The sequence below is a fragment of the Sesamum indicum genome, linkage group LG7, assembly GCF_026168435.1.
Source record: "Sesamum indicum cultivar Baizhima isolate 11 linkage group LG7, ASM2616843v1, whole genome shotgun sequence".
NCBI lineage: Eukaryota > Viridiplantae > Streptophyta > Magnoliopsida > Lamiales > Pedaliaceae > Sesamum > Sesamum indicum.
The window spans coordinates 2,183,389-2,206,242 of record NC_142663.1 but is presented as its reverse complement, the minus strand read 5'-3'; the positions used below and the strand labels follow the sequence as shown (position 1 = coordinate 2,206,242).

Below are 22,854 nucleotides of genomic sequence, written 5' to 3'. Positions count from 1 at the left end.
GACTAATAATCAATTTATATGTTTTTTTTAAAATGAAACATGCCTTAACCAACACTTGGTTAGTTAAGTATAAAATATGTGAAAGAGAAAACAAATGTATCTTTCAAGTTAACATTAAGCTATTTTTCAACCATATACTTAATATATATGATGCAAATGTACTTATTTACTTTTATAATATAATTATAAAATAAATAATAACCAAATTAAAATAGTCTACTGTACACATACATTATCGATTGATGCAAGCAACAATAAACATAATTGAAAATGGAGTCAAACACCATTGAAAGTATTTTATATTCTAGGTGATGGTCAATATCGCCATTTTGCTATAATTTCATTACCATATATTTTCCCTTGCCGACACCGATAGACTAAATAACAAATCCTAAATCAAATTTATCAAGAATTCCTTTCGATCAAGCTTTAAATTTATTGTCATTTCGTGGAATCTGCTCGCTCAAATTTCAACTTTATGTCTGGCGATACATCGTGCTAACCTATTCCTTTTTGAATAAAGGTGATCTCATCATGCTGATTTAGTATACTATTTGGTATCATTTGAAACTTTTCTTATCCCATAATTAGATCCAATTTTCTGGTTTTTCAATTGGAAATAACTAGAGTAAAATTTCCTTCGAGATCAATGGTGAAGGAGACAGAATATTACGATGTGCTGGGTGTGAACCCCACCGCCACTGAGGCTGAAATTAAAAAAGCTTATTATGTTAAGGTATGGTCGATTAATTTGGGAATTTATTTCAAAAGATCTTATTTGATTTTGAAGAATTCTTTTTTATTTAGGAAAGTTATGTGAAGGTATTTCAGATTAAGAATTCTTTTCTGCTATTGAGATGCAACAGAATACGTTCTCTTGAGAAGAACTAATTTTGAGAATCTAAGTTTGGCATGAAGCATTATTTGCAATAATGCATGTTCAATCTTGGAAGTACTTAAAAATGATTTTTGTTTTCCATCATTCATTGAACCTAAGAAATTATTCTATTCCAAAAGTTTTGGTATGAGCAATGCTCTTATTTTTCTCTAAATCATCTCTGTTTAAATAAAACCTATGATCGTTGAGGTAGTGCAATTGTGTGAGTTTATCTTCAAGAGCACACAAAAAAACTGCAATTTCTAAGAAATAGAACCAAAGTAAAACTACATCTTTGATTGAAAACAATAGGCTCTTCAAATCTTAAATGATGACATCATTGAATTAATCATGGCATACTGTGCAACTTGAGGTGAACCTACGCTTTCTTGTTTTCTCATATTTCACACATAACAAACCAAAAAAGACTAATGAGGATCTTTTGATTTATTTTGTTCTAATTTTTTTAATATAATTTTGAATTCAAATTAAGATTTGATGTTGAAACAACTGTACAATTAGCATTCAACACACAGAGCTTCCTATATTTTGAATTACTATGGTGTTGCAACTTCTAAACTATTGCTTCTCTTTGATTTTATTTTCTTGTTAAAGTTGCTTTTTTAATCTTTGTCCCACTCTACACACTACTTCGACCAGTGAGTTTTTTTTTTTTCGTTTTCCTTCTTGGTGGTGATACGGGTAGGAGTGGGGTGAGGGTACCATTGAGTTGAAGAATAGTTCGGTTGTATTGATTGTACAAATATAGTTAGGGTGCAATGAGAGCAGTCAGGATAAGGGAAAGAGTGGACGATGATTTGTCAACAAACAAACAGAATGGGCACAAAAGGGTGGAAGGTTAATTGAATAGTGGTAGGTGCACTGGAGAAAAGGGCGTGCAGGATGGTTTTCATGGATAGAGGTGGGTTAGAAGGAGAAGTGATGAGAGATGGAATAGCTAAAGTTGTGGATTAGGGGAAGCTCTGGTGAAAAATAAGATGTTGCAAGGGTACAACGACGAGTTATTAGTTTCAATCATGCGTATTTGAATGCTTTATATTTTTATACAGGAAAAAGATGTAACACAAAACCAAATTCTTCTATACAAATTTTTATTTTTCTACGTAATATGAGCATAAGAAGTCCTCAAAGTAAAACCTTGAACTGTAATATTTTATTCACAACTTCACACCAACCAATCTTTTATGCTAATCATTATTTTTCAATCAAGGATGGAAATATCTTAATCCATCTTAAAAAGATTTATACATGACCTACATTATTAGTTTTACTTTATTCAATATAGGTTCTTTTGCTTGAATAATGGGTTTGTTTTGCATGCATCCTTCCACTTAAAATATTGCTAAGTCCTAAATGTATGTATGGTTTTGTGAAGAAAAAATGTGAGAAATATGAAATGTTCTACTTTTGCAAATTAAAAGGAGGAAAGAGGGTGAGAGGGAGACTATTTAGCTGCACTCAGTTTACATGCCTACTTTTCATGTTTGTATTAGGATAAAAGTATAAGAAATGAAATGGGAATCAAAATTATATTAGGTTAACGAATGAATTACGAGGTTTTAGTATTTGAAAAAGTATGTGAAATGAAAGAGGGAGAGAATGAGAAAAGATATTTAAGAGCTTAATATTGGGGTCTAGAAATGAAGCTTGCTGAAAAATGTGGAAATTATAGATATCTTCATTAAGATTTGCATCATAATTAGACTTTTTTTTATCCATCTTAACTAGGCCAATTTATCTTTGGTTGGTCTCTAAATACTTGATTTTATGTAAAGCTCACCTATGGAGCCTTATCTTTTGTAGTTACTTCTGATCTTCTAACTTGAAAAGGGAGAGATGTTTTGGTCTAATAAGAATTTACTGCAGGAGACTTCATATAAGGATTGTGAAAGTTCTAAGAACAAATTAATTGTTATTTTCTATACCTTTCTTTTTATTGGTATTCTTGAATGCTTCCCTTACATGCTCATTATTGTAATGTTCTTTCTTGGCGACGTGTGTGATCTTAATTCTTAAGTATTAAGAGATTAATATATTTTATTTTTGTGTTTTCAATGTTATTGAGGTTAATATCCCTTCATCAATTTTGGTTGGACGGGGATTTTGCAGGCAAGGCAGGTTCATCCAGATAAAAACCCGAATGATCCTTTAGCTGCACAAAAATTTCAAGTGAAATTACTAACTTTTTCTAATTTTTAGCATGTTGTTTTTGGCATTTTCTTCAAGTAGTTTAAGAAGTTAGTTTAAATCATGAATAGTGGGGATCCTTTGAGTTTTCAGTTTATAGAAAATGAGATTTTTGAATGAAGCATAGGAATGGCCTTTCCGTCCTTTCATAATCATATTAAAATATCCCATCAAGTTTCACATCTGACTAAGCTTAACTCAATATCACTCAACTTTATCTACTGAATTCTTTATAGATTTATTTATAGTTATTAAAATAAAATGATAGGAAAAACTTTTGTTCACTAATAAATTACCCCATACCTGTTCCATTTCTAGTCCAGCAACACTTGTTATCCATTTGATCAAAAATCTAAGTTAGAATACTAGAAACCATAATGTAGATTTTGCTATTTCATGAATTCTCAGTGTTTAAAACATAGATAGTGAATATTCCAAGTGCTGAGATATATAAGTCACATTAGATACTATTATATACATTATTGCACTCGAAAGAATTGATTCATTGTTTATTGTTCTTTGAGAATTTACTTTATTGGAAGAGTATCTCCAATATGTGGTAAAAAACATTAGGAATTGAATCTAACTTGTAGAGTAGTATCATATATTTAGTAACATTGACCTATAATTCCTGATAAAATTTATTGAAAAATTGTGAAGTTCAGTCATCCATTTGAGGGTTTTATAGATACTCATCAACTTACTACTATTAAACTAGTTCAAACTTCAATGGAGTCCGAAGAAAAGTGAGCTAGAGTTTTTTGTTATATTATATTCATGTTTGTTGTATATTTAGGGTTTTCAAAGCTTTTGCATTTTCAATTAAATGCCTTCCATTTGATAACAGATTTTGGGGGAGGCTTACCAAGTACTTAGTGATCCAACACAAAGACAAGCTTATGATTCTTATGGGAAGTCGGGAATTTCAAAGTTAGTTTATTTTGTAATTTATAAGTTGTTCAACTTTTTCAGGATCATGAGATTATGTAAGATTTCTGAGTTTAACATCCATTTTGAGAATGATTTTTATTGTTGTAATTCCTTTCAGAGAATCAATTATTGATCCTGCGGCAATTTTTGCCATGCTTTTTGGAAGTGAGCTTTTTGAAGAATACATTGGACAACTTGCCATGGCATCTTTCGCTTCCTTGGATGTGTTTGCAGAAGGTGAACAGTTCGATGCTAAAAAGTTGCAAGAAAAGTTACAGGTAAAAATTTTGATGCTTCCGACTTTATTGTATTTGCAATAGTAGCTTTCAATTGTTTGTCCATTTAATTCAAATCCCATGGTTAATTCAACTGAAGATTTCAAATTTATTATGCACTAAGAAGCCTTAAAACCAATGCATGTTTTAGAGACTTGTTCTAATATGTCATCTGTAATTGTTTGTTTTTGAGAAACCGAATACATGATTAAGGTGAAAAATTATTCCTATTTCATAAATAGGTATTTAGTAATAAAGGTCATATTTAAAGCTTTAGAGCTTATACTTTTTATTATAAATGTCTATTTAAGTATTCTATGTTGCATTCTTCTAATATATGTATTTTCTAATAAATAGTATTTCTCTTGAAACTTTAGACTGTCCAGAGAGAGAGGGAAGAAAGGCTGGCAGGTGTACTCAGAGATCGACTCAACCTATATGTCCAAGGAAATAAGGAAGAATTTGTTAGTCATGCTGAAGCCGAGGTGTCAAGGCTTTCTAAAGCTGGTAATATATCATCAATTCCGTCTCATAATATTTTTCCTTACTACTGGAACCTCAACTCATCCATTAGGATTTTGTATTACCTTTGTTCTTTTTTTGGTAACTTTTATAATTACTATAGAACTTTTCCTTTTCTATCATTTGAAATGATGATTTGCCCATATGTTTTGCTAAATCTAATACAAGAAATTCATCTTTTCTCAAAACACTTCAAGAAAAATAAGTAAAAGATTTTATTATAACTTACACACGTAAAACTGATGTTTGATGGTTCTTATGTTAATGTTCAAATAGTTCATAGTGTGACACTTTCCTCAAAGGAACTGATGCAAAATTTGCTACTAAAAAAGAGTTGTAGTTCCTGAAAACTACTTTGCAAATCATACTAAGTAGTGACTCATGTAGTTTGTTGGGAGCATACACAAATTCTTATTTCATAAATATGTGCAAGGATAAAAACTGTCAATATAACTTATGTTCTAAATCATAAAAGAAGGTTATTCAGGGTTGACCGATTGTTCACACAACTATTTTTCTACTCAATTCTCTTTATTAGGATATGAATATAATTGATCATTCTTACCTCTATCATTTGAAATTAATTATTTTTGTCTTCCATTATTATGTTGTATAGTGATGCATTTAAAGAATCCCTATTTTCTTAATGACTTGATATTGTTTCACAGCTTATGGTGTAGATATGCTAAGTACCATTGGCTACATTTACGCAAGGCAGGCAGCAAAAGAGCTTGGGAAGAAGGTGATCTACTTAGGTGTGCCTTTTGTTGCTGAGTGGTTTAGGAATAAAGGACACTTTATCAAATCCCAAGTAACTGCTGCAACAGGTTAGCCTTAATATTGATGATTTTACTAGAAATTTCTCATGGTTCTGTTTCATTGCTAGAAAAATGTTTATTTGTTTCATCTTAATGTGTCTACATCATGTTCATATTTTGCGTATTTATATCGTGATATTTACTATTTTGGAACTTTTACTTATTGGAATTTTTGGATTTTAAAATAATTTCAAACCATGATTTAGGTACTTCTATCTAAAAATTGATGTGACCGAGTAAAGAAGTGCGAATTTGTAGAACCTAAGAATTTTCGATCTTGGTGAAGAAATTATGAATTTCATGACACAAATATGAGATTCATAATAGATTATTTTTCACAAGCTTACATAGTTCAAATGCAAATAATGATAATATTTTTCCTTCCTTTTTCTGTTTTGTAATGACACAATTAGTACCTGCATTTCTTCATTGAACTTCCAAAACATACTCTCATCTTCACCATTCACCATTTTAACCACTGTTGTTGGACTAGCTCAGTAACCTCTTGACATGACAAAGTAACTCTTAGTTCATCAAAGTTCCACAAAATAGACCCCTTCTTCATTAACTTCCCCACCAGCTTATAGCATCCTACTACAAAGCCTACATACCCTTACACTAGCTATATAGCAACGACTTTGTGATTTATTTTCTATAATGATCATCATAAATAATATTCCTCAAACATATAGGATATTGTAGTATGATTTATCTAACAAGTTACTAAGTTATTCTCTAATTGTAAATGTGACCAATGTATGGTGACTGTGTTGTTTTCTAACTACAATATATAACCCCATAATTTTGCTTGATAACAACTCCATAGTTTTCTTTTAACATATCCATAACTATTATTTTTTTGCATTATACTATGTATGCATAAAAATAATTTATATTGGGTGATTGACTTCAATCTCTTTCATTTGAATCTACTTAGGAATATCTATGTGCATCTGTGTGTGTATTTTTATATTAGCCGTAAACATATAATTTTTTTATACTCAATATTTAAGGACTTGCAAGCCAGCAGGCTCAATTGTCTAGTTCTAGACTCTTTGGATCTACTGTTCTCTTTATCCTGACTAGAGGAATATGACCTAACTTTGCATGCCGGATCTATGAGTTTTGTCTTGATTGTCCATTTTTACTATTTTTTTGAGAATTCAGAATCCAATTATGGGACAGCATTGAAACAATTACATAAACAACTTAGCATATTAGAATAAGAGTTCTTTTATCAAATAAATAGCTTTAGTTGACTGAAAACATGTAATCCCAATTGTCCAATAATAGAAAAATATAGTATGATCATGTTAGATTACACAGTTGTATTCTATTAACTCTATCCTAACAGATCATTAATAGTTAAGTTGTAATTAGTACTATTACCATCGTAGCAACAACCCTACCATTGCCAAGCTTTAGGACCACCATCTTAGCCTTCTACTCCTTTTCACCACGTGCAAACCATTTGCAGATATGAGTTTTACAGCTGGTATCCAATACGCAAAAAGTAGAATAGTAATCATGTTGAAGCTCAATAAGAAATGTACCTTGATTAGAGAAGGATTTTGAACATTGCCTTTTTCAATGTCCTTTTTTAAGGAAATTAATGCAAACATCTTTTTCAATACTTAACTGTCGAACCACCTTCCTCTTTGCTTTGCCCATGCCCAGTGGGGCAACAAGAGCATTGGAAGCTCTTGCAATAGTTAATTTTGTCTTACCCTTCTTTCTTCTCCAACATTCGGCTCCTTTGTCTTTTGCCTTTAAGGTTGAGGCACCCCCAACTAATATTGATGGCATAAACTTTTTAATGTTGCCTCGTGCTGGACAATAAGGTTTATCAACTAATGAATAAACTTATCAGGCCCATTCATGTTATAGTTCATCATAAAGGGACCGAAGGAGGGAGAAAGAGACTGAAGGATCATATTATGTACGTCTCGTGTCAAAAACAAAATAGGTCTTTGAGCTTCTCCATAAGGGATATATAGCATCTTAATCCCAAGCTCCTGTATAGAAGACCCGTGTATCATCTTGGTCCCCAAAAATACTTTTGTGGCGTCATATCTAATATGCCTATCTAGAGCTGCAAAAACCTATGTCATGTAGGGGATTATCGAGCCGACATTGTTCAATCTATCTTACTACTTATGGATCTCATTTGTCGTGGATGCCAGTATGACGCTATGGACCTTGTGTCGTCATCATGCCACTTTTCGAACATTACACATTCTTTAGGCGTTAACTTCTTTGGCAAGGTCTAAGGAAAGATCTTATCCAAAATATAGGTTTGATTCTCAAAATGAAGGACAATCCTCAGATTTCTCAACTAATTATTATATTTTGTTCCATTAATTTTATTAGCCTCAAGAATAGTAGTGAGTGGATTCTTAAACATTACATCAAATGGAAATCGAAATTTAGTAGATTATCGTAATATTACTCGATCTTCAGTCATTAACCCCTCTCACTATATTTTAAAAAAATTCCACCTTCTCAAGTGGAGTTTTCAGGAAATAATTTTCTAATAGACTTGGAGTCTAGAAACGTAATTTTCTATGCTCCGCTTTTATGATTCAAATAGAAAAAGACTTTGTGTAAGATAATCTATACCATTCTTATCCAATGAGATCCCAAGTTATTTTGTCTTGCCTCTTCATGTGATTTCAGTGGCTCCAAGTAAAACGCGCTACTCAGTGTTAGATCTGATCCATCAACAAAAAGAATGTTTCAACTATAACCACCACCACCACCCCCAACTCGTAAGATAGAAAAACAAGAATATTCCATTCCTTCACAATAATAGTGTAGCTTTCTTCTATTCCAAATGTGTCATAACTCTTGAGACCATGAATGGATGAAAGTAGAGTTTAGACACATTGTTGTGGATGGAATGCTTGGATTTAATCGAATCATTTGACTTTTAATCTATTATGGGTCTAATATTTAACTTTGACCATCTAAGTGAGAACTTAATTAAGATTGAGACCTCATCGTTTAAGTCTTTTTGCATGCTTGGGTATTAATATTGAAAATAAAGAGATGCATTGTGTGCATTCCAAATACATTACACATTAAACATTAAAATATATATTCAAAATATAAATATGCAATAAAAGCCCAGCACGCCCCAGTTGGATGATCACAAGTCCAATCATGTGAGATCTAATAACCATACAGTGGATTATGGCGAATTTAGAGTGGCCCACACTATTAAATAATTATAACCCAGTATCATTCCAATGGAACTTGTTACACATTATAAAATTATTACCCAATATTATTCTAATGGGCCTTGTAACACCTTTCGTTCTTTCGGGATCTCTATGGTGCACTCCATCTGATGAGCCTCTTCCTGGGCCTCCACTGCTACAAAAGTGTTTCCTTTCATTTATTTTTAAAAAATAAAACCTAACATCTAACTATACTCGTTACAATTTGAAATAGAAAATCCAATTATAAGTTGGGGGAGTGAATAGAAAGGAAAAAAGCAAGTCTTATTATTTAAAGGCTAAAAATAAAAAAAATATAATAAAATAAAGAGGCGCACAGGCCCCACCTAGCATAAAACTAAACCATACATATGGGCCATGGGCTATGTGATCATCCCCATTGTTTATCCATTAAATAATAATTACATATTTATATCAAATATAAACAAGCTCACAAAATAAAATATATTCTATTCATTTATTCACATGATATCCAATGTAAAAAAAAAACAATAAAATAATTATATGCAGAAAATTACATATCAATAATCTATTAAAAAGGACATCTAGTATCATACATCCAAATTACAAAAATATTTTTTTTATTTGGAAATTATTTTTAAACTAATTAAGACTAATTTAATTTTAGAAAATTTTAATTTAACTAAAATCAAAATTAGCCAAAATCAATAATTTCAATAAAACTTATAAAAATTTAGAAAATCTAATTTTTCAAGAAAGAAGACACAAAATTGGCCAAGTCGTTTGATCACTGTAGATTGGCAGCAGACTAACGGTCCGAGCAGGGCCCGCGCCTACTGAAAAATTAAAAGATATGTGTGAGTTGTGTATTATGAATTCAAGACAAGAGTTAGACTCTTTATCCTTAAGAAGATTATTGCCCCATTTAGACGCTAACAAAAACGGCAATTTGTCTCACAAATAAAAACGACTTACAATCTCAAAGTAGCAACACTATAGACATTGAAAAATGGCAAACCAATGATATTTTAGAAATCTATTAATAAAGGACAAAATACTCTTATCGCTAAGACTTTGAAACGTTATAAAATGCTTTTAAAGTTGATTTACTGAAAGAATTAATACGGCTCGAGAACGCAGCAAAAATATTAAATAAAAGAAATTAAATTTGATTTAAAGGGGTGTTCCCTTTAAACTTTCAAGCATTTGGTGTTTTCAAATACATCATTAAAAAAAAAAAAGAAAAGATGCTTGAACAAGTAGCTAGAGGAGAAAACGAAATAGTACAAGTATTCACCCGAAACACTACCTTTTTATTTATATTAATTGAAACACAACTAGTGTTGTTCCCTATACGTTCACATTTAGAATTCACTAGGGGTGGGAAATGGGTGGGGTGGGTCGGGTTGGGTTGGGTCCAAATGAGTCGGGTCCAAAATGCGTTGGGTTCAAAAATGAATCTAAATGAATGAGTTCAAATGGGTCGGGGTGCAAATAGGTTAGGTCGGGTTAGTATAAACAATTTTATTAATTTAAATCTAAAGGTTTCAGAATTTCACACAATGAAAAGAAAATATGATAATATTTGAACTATTAAAAAAGGTAATTACTACTTGTAATGTAATCCGACTAAACTTGTATCACGTGTCATTTATGTCTAATGACTATTGACATTAAGATTTATTTGTTAAGTCATCAAGTAAAAAAATATGCTAAGTATCTAACAAAATGCTATATTTTATCAAATAAATCATAAATATTTTGAATGCTCATTTTGAATGAACACTAAAATGTGCAATCAAGTTTTTTATATTTATTGAGAGATAATTTTTATATGTGTGTGAGAGAAAGAGGGTAGTATGTGTGAGAGTGTATGTGTATATGAAGAAAGAGGGAGTTGTGAGAGTTTTTTTTTGTTTTGTGTGTGTGTGTGTGTACATGTGTGGAGAAAGAGGGTTGTGTGAGAGAGATGTGAGTGTGTGTGTGTGTATAAAGCAAGAGAAGTTGTGAGCATATTTGTGTGTGAGAGAGACATATGAGAAAGATGTGAGAGAGTGTGTGTGTGTATATGAGGAAAGAGGAAATGGTGTGTTCTTCTAGATTTTTTGTTATTTCAATTTATGATTTGAACCTGTTAAGACCCATACTAAGCCCATTATCCACCCATATCCAACTATATTCAACCCATACAAAATATAATTTTATTTAACTCCAACCTATATTAATTCATTTAAAAATGTAACCAACTTAACCCAACCCAAAACTGGTTGGTTGAATTGAACCCATGAGTTTTAACTCATTTTGTCATCCCTAGAATTCACACCAAAATTCCTCTATGTTGTCCACACCACAATATGGATCAAAATTTAACTCTATTAATAGATAGAATTAAACAAAAAAAGAAACAAAATCCAAACAAAAAACAACTAGTTAGTGTACTTAGATCCTTCAGTTCTACGCTTGAACGTAATTCAATTAGAACACTCAAAGAGAGAATATTGTTTTTCTCTAAGAAAAACAAAGATGGCGTGTATTTGTCTTTTCAAGTAAGAGAATTGAATGTATTTTGTGTGTTCGTTTGTTGTGGTATGAATTCCAAATTTGAAAATCAAGTTACCTCCAAGGTAACCTCTACACACCCATGCACATTTAGTGCATAACCTTCAACCATGGTTGCACACACCTCCACATGTTGCTAGCCACGATGCTCATTCGATGGAGGAGTTGAGGAGTTTCAACTCCTCCTATTACTTGCATTCACGCTTTAGGCTTGGACTTCAAGTTATGGATCGAATTTGGTTCAATCAAATTAAATCAAGCCAACTAAGATCCATTGGGCATTAAATTAATCTAATTAATTTCAACCCAATTGAAGCCCCATAGTTCATTTAATTCAATTGAATAAACATAAGTCCAAATAATAAATTATTGATCTAATCAATTAATTAAATCAAACCAATACATTAATTCAATTAATTTTTAAATCTTAGATCATCCATCAAATGGACTTTCCCAATAAATGATTCAATTATTTATATTTGCCTTAAATTAATTTAATCTAATTAAATTAATTTGTTTCTTCTAAAATTAATTCCAAATTAATTCCACCAGTTTCATAGTGATTTATGTGTAACTCTTTAGGTTCAACCTCAACTAGACTTGGCTTGTGTCGACCATAATTAATTAATTAATTTAGTTTAATTTAATTAATTATTTTCAATTAACCATTAAGAAAAAATGCCTGTCACAATGGGTAACCATATAGCATCAGTCTATGGCACTTGAAACTATGTCAATGTTAGCATGAACAAATGGGCTCAAATTCATACAAATACAATCGTTTTGTCTACCGTCTCCTAGCCTTACTCTAGGACATGAAATTGGATGTTGTTTCCTATTCTTGACTAGAAAACTACGCTTAATATTGACAATGTGTATACTTTATTGATGGATATAGGAAATCATTACCTATTCGTCCAATCACTATTCCATAAACTTAAAGATTTAAACCATCTCAAAGCCCATAGGAGACATATCCTTCGTATACTGACAGATGAAAAATTCTATCTTGAAAACCATCATCCTTACTACATACTCTGATTGCACTAGACAAGACTAATAACGACCACAACAAAAACATAGTCATCTCTCTCTAAATCAAAGTTACAGCCATTATACAAATGCGACTGTCATTAGTCCTCAAGTATGAGGACTGGAGCCGAAAATTTCAGTCATACCGATCAATCCTCTAACGCTTCCATATAACAATCCCCATGACTCAATTCAGCTAGATCAAAGTTACAGCCATTATACAAATGCGACTGTCATTACTCCTCAAGTATGAGGATCAGAGCTGAAAATTTCAGTCATACTGATCAATCCTCTAACGCTTCCAGATAACACTCCCCATGACTCAATTCACCTAGATCAACAACCTTGTCAAAAAAACCCACTAAAACTATATAGATGCCCTATGTTTATCGTTGATGAAACACGACACCCATCCAATGGATGCAGTACTTAGTATAAGTCTCTACAGGACCCTTGATGCCCTGGATCAAGGTCCTTGACACCGTGTCTTGAGTTCCTCAACTTGGAACGTTTAAGATCAATTCTCAAAAGTTGGTTTCATAACTGACATCTAATGTGCAACCGACTACATGGGTTTTCTAATTGGTCTGTGTGGATTTATTGTAACGTTAGCACAAGTAAACGTAAATAATAAACATAACAAACACATAGTGTCATGGATGAAAATTTACTATATTCATCAAGTTAATATTATATTAATAAAGATTACTAAATAGTTGTCGAAATTTCCATCAATTAGTTTTACGGTCACTTACTCTGACATTAGTTTTCTCTTGTTGAGACCATTCACATTCCGGCTTGCCATTCTAATCATTAGGAGCCAAAGTGGGGTTGCATGCATTAGGACCGCAAGTTGCATACACCCTTCCATCACCTTCATCGGCCACTTCCTGTATAGCCTCAAATGAGTTGTCTACCACAATCTCCTTCTTATCCTCCATTAGCCATTGTGGCTCCTTATTTAACGTAGGTGGTTACACCTCATATGCACATTGCACACTGTTCTCACATTTTCCATCCCTTGTCTGCTTCAGCACGAGCTCATGGATAAGTCTTGGCCTTACTTTCTATTTCTGCACATACACTTGAACATGTGGTTTTCGCGGTAGCCCCTATTCAGTGGACACTCCTATTCAATATGGCCCAAAGATAGGCACGTTCCGTACTCAAAAACCATCCCTACACGTCTGGTTTCTATCACCGTCCATTGTAGGGAGCATTAGAATGACATGCTAGGCAACTCAGCACTAAAATCCAGCAAGATACACACCCTCACATAATCAATTCCAAAGCAAGCCTTAGCAATTGTATCTAGATACAAAGGTGTCCCAACACCACTAGCAACCAAGCTCAAACCCTTATCTATCTAGTATTCTATCAATAGATTCTTCAACTTAATCCAAACCGGTACCAACTTGTGCATTCATTTTGTCAGGCTCATATCCTGGTTTGCAATGATGCAGGACAATAGCTCCCCCTTGGAACAACCACAGACCTCCTTCTATCACCTCTTCCAAAGCCCTTGTGAGTTGAATATGAAGAAGAAACATCCCTGGCTAGAACCAATAACCTCAGCAAGTCCCCCTCCATGTCGATTGCGCAAAGGCCTTGAGGTGGGGAAAGAATGGCTTCTTTCCTAGAAAATATCCAACAGTAGTTGTGTTCCATCCCCAAGCCCCCCAATCTACCATCTGCAAGGTAACCTAGAAAACTATATCACCATTTTTCCAATCAGGAGGTATGAAGTGAAGCGTCTTATGGGGGGAGTTCACAAACCCCTTAGCTATAGGCTCCAATGGCCGTGACGGCCTCATGTCAATCTGAATAAACTAATAAACACCTCAGGTGGGGCACTCTTAACTGCACCACACCTTTTTCGACCATAAGATCAGGTTGTGAGATCCCAAAAACCCTAAATGCTTTTAGAGTTCTCTCCGCATCTATAGCCTTGACCTGTTTTGGGCTTAACAACTTCATCATCCTTTTGTGGCATCTCTATCAAGTTTTCTTGAATCCCAATGTATAGACTGGTGTTAGGACTTGAAAAACCCTAGTTGCATAGGCATGCATATCTATGTATGCCTTAACTTGTTACGGTCGTGCCATCACCCCATCATAGTAGATATTGCTCCAATCGTTATGTTCCCATATTGTCACCCCACTAAAGATATAATTGCTCCAGAAGGGATAAAGTTTAATTATCATCCCCCAAAACCTGTACTATCAAGTAGCAAAATAGAGTTTTTGGTGTCAGGTGTAATACTCCCACCATCCACCACAACAATGAGTTTTGCTAAACCATGTGCAACTTGGTTGGTTGTTCTACGAACAAATTGTACAGAAACACTAAACTTATGATCTAATATATTAACAATTTCAAAGATAGTGGTATCTATGTGGGTATGATGCAAAGCTTTGTCTCAAATATCCTTAATCACCACCAAGCAGTCACCTTCTATTTCCACAAGCCTATCCTTGATCTCCAGCACCATTGTAACTGCCATTCTAGCATCTAGTGCCTCTGCAAGGGTTGGGTCCACAACATGTTTGGTGAAGGAAGTACTCCATCTCACGCATTGGCCACTATTAGTGTGAACAACGGAGCTCAGTCCAACTCCATTTTGTTCCTTGAAAATGGTTGTGTTAAAGTTAATCATCAGAATTCTAGTAGGGGATGATGACCAAATGACTTCATTGTTGGTCCTCTTTATTGGTTGTGGTACTGTAAAGGCCTCCTAAAATGCGAATATCATTCGTCAAGTTCCCCGTATGACATTGGTTGGATGGGGTGTTTGATTCTCCAGTACCACAACTAATTTGGTCCTTTCAAGCCACAACCTCTATGTAATGTTAGGTTCATTCTATAGTTGTCTTCATCTATATAAGCATGTCGAAATCTAACCTATTTTTCAGTAGAATCAATCCAATTAGAAATAATAGACCAGAGAGAACTCAAACCTGATTCACAAAAGTGCATAAGATGCAACGATGTTTGAACTCCTCAACATGTGAATGGCAAAGTGGGAAATTTTCCTCCATCTCCACCCTTTTGTGAATGAGATTTGACGGGTATAGGTAGAGCAAGCCTGTAAAGTCTCCAAATAGAGGTTTTGATCTTGTTAGGCAACTTGCAAGACCAAATAAACTGCCAACTTGAGCTGGACTCATGACTACATGTCATTGCCTCCTCATTGTTCTGTCTCTGTGGAAATCTTTCAAAAGATATAGTATGGACTTCTAACATAAAACTGACCGTTTCTATGTAAGGCCACACCAAAACATCTGACATTCCATCCCTAACTAAAGGTGGTGAATTGATCAAATTCGCATCTGTTAGATCAAACAAACTATCAATCAAGTTCTCGTTCCAACAATTGCTGGTTTTGTCTATCAGCACCACCATCTTTGCATTCAGTAATAAGCAATCCTATTTTTGCATTGGTCCAAAATCATGTGGCCTCAATAGCCACTAATTACACCAAATTCTGATGTTCAAGCCCTCTCCAACACGCCACCTACCTCCAACCCGAACAAGCGTAATAGCTAACCACATACTTCGCCAAGTACTAGACAGGTTATATCCAAGTTTAGCCTCCAAAGGGGGAACTCGAGAGAAATATATCCCTTTAAGTACTCCACTAAGGAGAATATCGGGATTATTTTGGATTCTCCACACTTGTTTTGCAATGAGATCATGTTAAAAGCTCTTAAATCTCAAAAAATCATTCTTCCTTATTATTTTCTTTCACATAACTTCTGTCATGATATCCAGTGAATTTTCCTCTCCTTGGGACTCCTCCACCAAAATTCTACAAGGATTGATTCAATTTCTTTGATTTAGGTTTTTGGGGAGGAGAAAATAGCTCGTTGAATATGAGCGAATCACCTAGAGAACAGACTTTATTAGCAGTTCGTTACCCGCTTGAGTGAGGTATTTCTCTTTCCATCCCATAACCTTCTTCTAAAATCTCTCATGTAAACTTTTGAGTATCTCCTTCTTCGTGTGTCTTAAGGTGGTTAGGCGACCAAGGTATTTTCCATGACTATCTCTCTCCTCTACTTTAGGGCTCTAAACTAAATTAGAATGAATGTTAGGGTCCATGTTCCAATCGAAAGAAACCGAGGATTTTGTAGATTAATAAATTGACCCGAGGCTTTCTCATACCTTGTTAATATCTCCTGAATGCAACCAAATGCTTCTTTTGTGGCCTTACAAAATATCAATGAATCATCACCGAAAAAGATATGTGATACTCTGGGTGTTCTCCTTGCAATCGCCACACCTTTGAATGTATTATTACGTTATGCTTCTTGTAGTCAGAGCACAAATAAATAGGTAAGGGAACAACGGGTCTCCTTGACCAAGGCCCAATATCGCAGAATATGACCAAATGCATACTATTAAGAATAAAAAAAGACGATATAAATGGGACACAACACATAATAAGAGACACAAAAGACTAGCGGAAACCTAATCTATCAAGCACATGCTCCAGAAATCCCTGCTCAATCATATCATATGCTTTGCTCATGTCCAGTTTCAATAAGGCAAGCCCTACTTTACCTCCATTTTCTTTATTAGGGTAAATTACATTTTTCTATTTGAACTATGCCCATTTTTATACTTTGACATCTGAACTTTTTTTTGTGTCAACTTAACATCTCAACTATACGAAATTTGCACTTTGCCATATATAAGGATTTTTTTTGTTGATTTTTTTATTTGCTGAAAAATATTACATGCTGTGCATATGTAAAAACTATCACATAACATAGGCCTTGAGTATCACATGTGTAATGCATGTGATTTTTTTTTTTACAGAAAACTTGGTTGAAAAATAGTTATAAACTGTAAAGTGCAAAATTTTATAAAGTTGAAATGGCAAGTTGACACAAAGAAAAAGTTAGATGCCAAAGTGTAAAAACAGTTATAGTTCAAATGGCAAAATGTAATTAGCCCTTCTTATTATTTAGGACATGATGAATTTCAAATGCAACCAGTACATTGTCAGTAATAAATCTATTCTGAACAAAAGCTGATTGAAAAGGGAAAATAATCAAGTCATGGCATGTTTCAAGCCTATTTGCAATGACTCTGGATGCTAAATTAACAATCACATTGCAAAGGTTGATAGGACGAAACTGTTAAACAGTCTTTAGAGTACTACACTTAGAGATATAACTAATATACACATGATCAAATCTAGGCAGGAAAGAGCGAGAGTTGAGGAAATCTAAAATACATCTAGCAACATACATGCGGACAATTTTCAAATACTTCTAACGGAATATAAAGGGGAGGCCATCCAGATCAGGGGATTTCGAAGGGGACATGTGAGAAAGGGTTTGGGTTACCTCGTCATAGGAGTAAGGTTAGGTCAGGCATTGGTTTATATCCTCTATGACCAGAGATTGCACCACGCTCAACATGACGTCAATTTTAGATTCTGGAGATGCTGCCGAACAGAGCATATTCTAGAAATAGCCGAGAATTATATCCCTGACTTCTTCTTCCTTATCTTTCCATTCTCCATTGTCATCCTTCCACTTGTGAACTTGATTTTTCTTCCACGGGCTACTAGCTTTTGCATGAAATATTATAGTGGTCTTATCATCTTCTTTGAGACACTCTATTTTGGTTTATTGTTTCCATTTAAGTTCCATATTACTAAGCAAATCCTACCATTCCACCATCAGAGCTGTATGTTTACCCTTTGGTTCTGCTATGACAGGTCCTTTGTTGAGCTTGGGTACCTAAAAGCTAATCTTTTTCCCTAAGAGGCCATACTTTCTATTGCTCCAACTGAAAAGCACAGTCTTATAGTTATCAACACATCCCTATGGGCCGTCAAAACCAGATTCCTGCCTAGTTCTCCTTCAACTCTCTTGAATGATTTTCTCACACTTATCAGATCAAATCTAGTAAGCTTTTAACCTTCTAATCCGATGCCTCTGCCCCTATCAAATACCTTATTTTATATTTCAATAGCAATTGGATGATCAGTGAAGACTCTAGGTAGATGACTAACTCTTGCTGACGGAAACATAATCCTCCATTTGAAGTATGCCAAACCCCTGTTCCAAGATTTTAAGTAAAAAAGTGGGAAGACCTCACATAATACAACTAATTTTCATGATTATTCCAAAATTAAGACATTTTATTTTGTATCCATATACACCAAGCCATAGCAAAAACAACATAGTCTAAAATAACTTAGTTTTTTAGCTTTCTAGGACCTTTAAAGCAATGCAAGAAGGTCTCACTTATTGAAGGTCGAATGTCACCTATATTTTTAATAATGCAAAAGGTCCCCACCAAAGTGCCTTCATTAGCAAGGATAAACGGATAACCAAGGTTTTTCCTTATGATATTTATAGATGGCACACTATCGAAAGTTGAGAGCTTTATAAGGTCTTGTCATTTACAACAAAGCAAAGCAGAAGTGTTTAGCCTCTAATGAACTAATAACTAAATAAAAGCCCTAATTTTGGATGGTATCTTTGTTGGGACGGGGAGTCTCTCAAGGAAATACAAGAAAATGTCTAATTTTCTCAAAGTTTTTGTAGACTCCTCTATGATATGTGTGTAAAAAGAAGAATGAATTTAGAAACTTAGGGGATGTAAGAAAGAGTTATATATCTAATTTCTTAAAGTTTTCTAGACTCCAGATGTGAAAAGAAGGATGAATTTTAGAATTGCCTTTTAGATGAATTGCAACATCACTAGCTTGTCTATTTAGGTCCCTAAAGGAAATGGATGTTTCAAAAATAAGCTAAGGACGTACAAAGCGAAAAGATAGGGGCTTCATGAAATGAGAAAGAAAGGGAAAAATTAAATAAATCGATATATTATGTTGCCAAATGTCATCCTAAATGTGGACTTTGGCACACATCGGGGAGCTTCATTGATGACCCTCTGATGCTTAAGTTAGTCCATAGTTGGAGAAGCTAATGAAAGTAATAAGAAACAGTGAGCAACATAAACCTCTACCTGTCATTGGAGGTCCAATATTTATAGGAAGAACCTAACTGTATGATATTCACCTGTCGCGTTGACACGTTGACATTAAAATGATCTAATAGTCACCGGAGGTCTATACATATTAGGATTTTTAAAGACCTTCACGGTCACTACTGTTGATGGTAGTTATGTGCCAAACCTTCAATACTTGGCCTGGATTGTATTATGAAGAAGGTTTCTTGAAGACCTTGACAAGATGTAAACTCAAGAAGGTCTCTGAAGGGAGCCCTTAATAAGATATTCTTACATTAATAAATAAAACCTTCGAAAGATCTTTGAAGAATAAGATGGAATATTCCCACATCACAACAACTAGAAAAAAATATGTGATGATTTTGTTTGGTTGACATAGGTAGAGGCAATTGACGGAATTCATAAATTGGTTCATGAAAGAAAGAAGATATTAGAGGAGAAAAGTTTGCAACCTACAAGAGATAGAGGATCAGGAACTCAACTGGTACTCATTAACTTGATGAGATAATTAGGATTCAGTTTTAGGTTAGCTCTTAGGATCACATTGGATTTGAGAAATGGGTTGAAATTGGTCAAGTATTTGCTACATTAATTAAGTTGAAGTCTTCCATACAAAATAATATTTAAAAGTAGACCTCTTTTGAATATATATGTTACATTACAAAAGCACTTGGATTAGATTGATAACTTAATGATCTATGATGATGAGAAATTAACCTATTCATAACCTTTGTTTTGATTTTTGACAAACAAGCTTAGAGAGAAGGTTTTTTTATTAGAGGATAAGAAAGGGGAAGAATCAATCATTAGCTTTTTAGAGGAAGTCACGTGTTGCAAATAAACCTTTTGAGGGTTCTTGTTACTTTTAATCCTTAGTTTTCTAACTTGAATCTACTATATCTAAACGTTAGGAACTTGTGGGATTGAGCCCCACTGATCCATATTGGGGCTCTTTCGGTACCTTGTTGTCTACTTAATCAAATGCAATTTGACTTTTGTCTGATGCATCATTTAATATCTTGTCTTTCAAGTTCACACACTTTAAATTTGTGTTTGGCAATTGAATAAATGTTTCATCCTCTCCTATCCTGTTCAAATGGCTAAAAAGAGAATCAAATTAAGTCATACTTTCATTCTTCAAGTACTGACTCAAGTCTATCGAAATCATAATTTTAGAGTAAATTATATTTTGACATCCGAATTATGCTCATTTTTGCATTTTGCCATTTAAATTCTTTTTTTTTTTGTCAACTTAACATCTCAACTTTGCGTAATTATAAGTTACCATATATGACCATTTTTCCATCGATTTTTCCATTGAAAAAATATCATATGCAGTGTACATGTGTATTTAAAAAATAACTTGCCCTTAAATATCACATTGACAAAAACCTTCAACTTTTCAATTACCAATATGCATAAAAAACAAGTCATATGTATGCATATTAAGTACTTGAAACTAAATATATTATACACACACGTCATGTATGAAACTCCAAGGAGAAACCAACTATAGTATTTCAAAGCTTCTTCTAATCTAACAAAAAAACCATGGTAACGAACCAATTCCATTTGTGCTTGTCTAATCTCAAGTAGTTAAAAATATATTTTTCCTTTACAATATTTTTGTTCCCAACTGACATTTTCTAAATGTTACCACTCTAATTTCGCCATTGGTTGTTAAGCTCTCTATGTACCAATTTTCTGTTAGGGTATTAGGGGAAAAAGTGGAGAATATGGAAAAAAAAAAAGGAACAAAAATCTTATAGCATTAAGGGAATGGCAAATTTTAGTTAAAATAGATAAGAGGCAATATGTCACCTTCATTATAATTTTATGTCAATATTTCTAATATGAAAATATCATTTCTCCTCTTCTATGGGATGGGATAAGAATTACGTATGATGATGCAAGACTGCTCCTAATAACATGTAAGTTATGTGTAATGATATTTATTGATTAGATTGGTACCCTTCTACTTGTAAGTTATCTTAACTAGTGGAGCAAGTTCTACAAGGCCTGGGCAGGTCTTTAATAGTTTTTTTTCAGTGGTTAATTTATTTTTCTATGGTGGAATATCATATACTTGTCACCTATTACAAATAAAAAAATTAAGGGTAACCTAATATTTATGGTGCTCGTTTTTATTATTCCTAACTTAATACTAACAATTGTTGTCATAGGTGCACTTGCTTTGATTCAGTTGCAAGAAGATATGAAAAGACAACTCAGTGCGGAAGGAACTTACACAGAGGCAGAACTTGAGGAATACATGCAATCACACAAAAAGTTAATGATTGATTCCCTATGGAAGCTCAACGTGGCTGATATTGAAGCCACACTCACCCATGTTTGTCATATGGTTGTGCAGAAATTGCAGTTGTTTGGTTATTAGCTCCTATTTATTTTTTTCACTTCCACTATAATTATTTTATTGTGATGCACTTGTATTCTTAGGTCTTACAAGATAACAATGCAAAGAAAGAAGAGCTTCGCCTGCGTGCAAGAGGTTTGAAGACCCTCGGCAAAATATTCCAAGTAATTAAGATGTTAAAATTTTTGCAAACATTTGGTTTATTTTTCTATTCAATAGCTTAGGTTAACTTGAATCTTATTCCATTGCAGAGCATGAAATCCAATGGAAATGATGTTGAAAATATGCCAACTGATCCCCTCCTTAGATTGAGTGGAAGTGAAGCGACCAATAATATTTCTCCTTCAAACACGTCAGAAAGATTTTCAAACAAGGAAGAGGCTAATAATGCATTTGCATCACAGGTAAAGCTTTCTGTTTTCCTGAAAAGAGGTAAAAAGTGAATGTACTGTTTTGTTTAAATAAATTATATACTTTTATTTGAATCGAACTAGTATTCATTGTCATATCATTAACACTTCTTGTCTAATTACATCAACATTACCTAACTTTGCAGAGCCCATATGTAGAGGCTCCTCAAATTGCTGGATCTCAATTGAATAATTTTCCAATGCCAACTGCACCACCTGGTGCTCAGAAACAACCATAAGCATTGCATATTTGACATTTGAGCATATTTAAAGTGTGGAAGTTAGTAAGTATTTTGTTCGTCAAGTAATGAAGTAGTATATCATTTCTTGATTGTGGTTGTTTCGTATATAGATAATGTAGAATTTTATTCTACCCATTCCGAGTCGGTAACCTTATGTATTTGTCCAAGTGAGAGATAAACATTTATAATCTTGATGTTCGTTTACACTTATTCTCATTGAAAATGTTTTCATTATCATTATGATCTAAATCACACATACAATACTTTTTCAATTATTAATATTATAAACTAATAATATATTTTTTTTCACAATACTCTAACATTAGATGTGCCGCTTGGTTTTGTTTCATTTTTATTTTCAATTTCAAGCATTTTCAATGGGATGAAAATGCGTTATTGATTTTTGTACAAAA

At 33.5% G+C, this 22,854-nt stretch overlaps 1 protein-coding gene across 1 annotated transcript; it reads left to right on the top strand.

Moving 5' to 3' along the window:
• Positions 1 to 403: 403 nt before the first annotated feature.
• LOC105165915 (chaperone protein dnaJ 10) lies at positions 404 to 22,651 on the top strand. The gene is made up of 11 exons (XM_011085073.3): positions 404 to 523; positions 628 to 736; positions 3,008 to 3,067; positions 3,933 to 4,015; positions 4,134 to 4,293; positions 4,668 to 4,797; positions 5,481 to 5,639; positions 21,599 to 21,777; positions 21,873 to 21,953; positions 22,041 to 22,193; positions 22,346 to 22,651. Exons 2-11 carry the CDS (start codon positions 650 to 652, stop codon positions 22,436 to 22,438), a joined length of 1,185 nt encoding a protein of 394 aa, XP_011083375.1. The 5' UTR covers positions 404 to 523; positions 628 to 649; the 3' UTR covers positions 22,439 to 22,651.
• Positions 22,652 to 22,854: the final 203 nt, after the last annotated feature.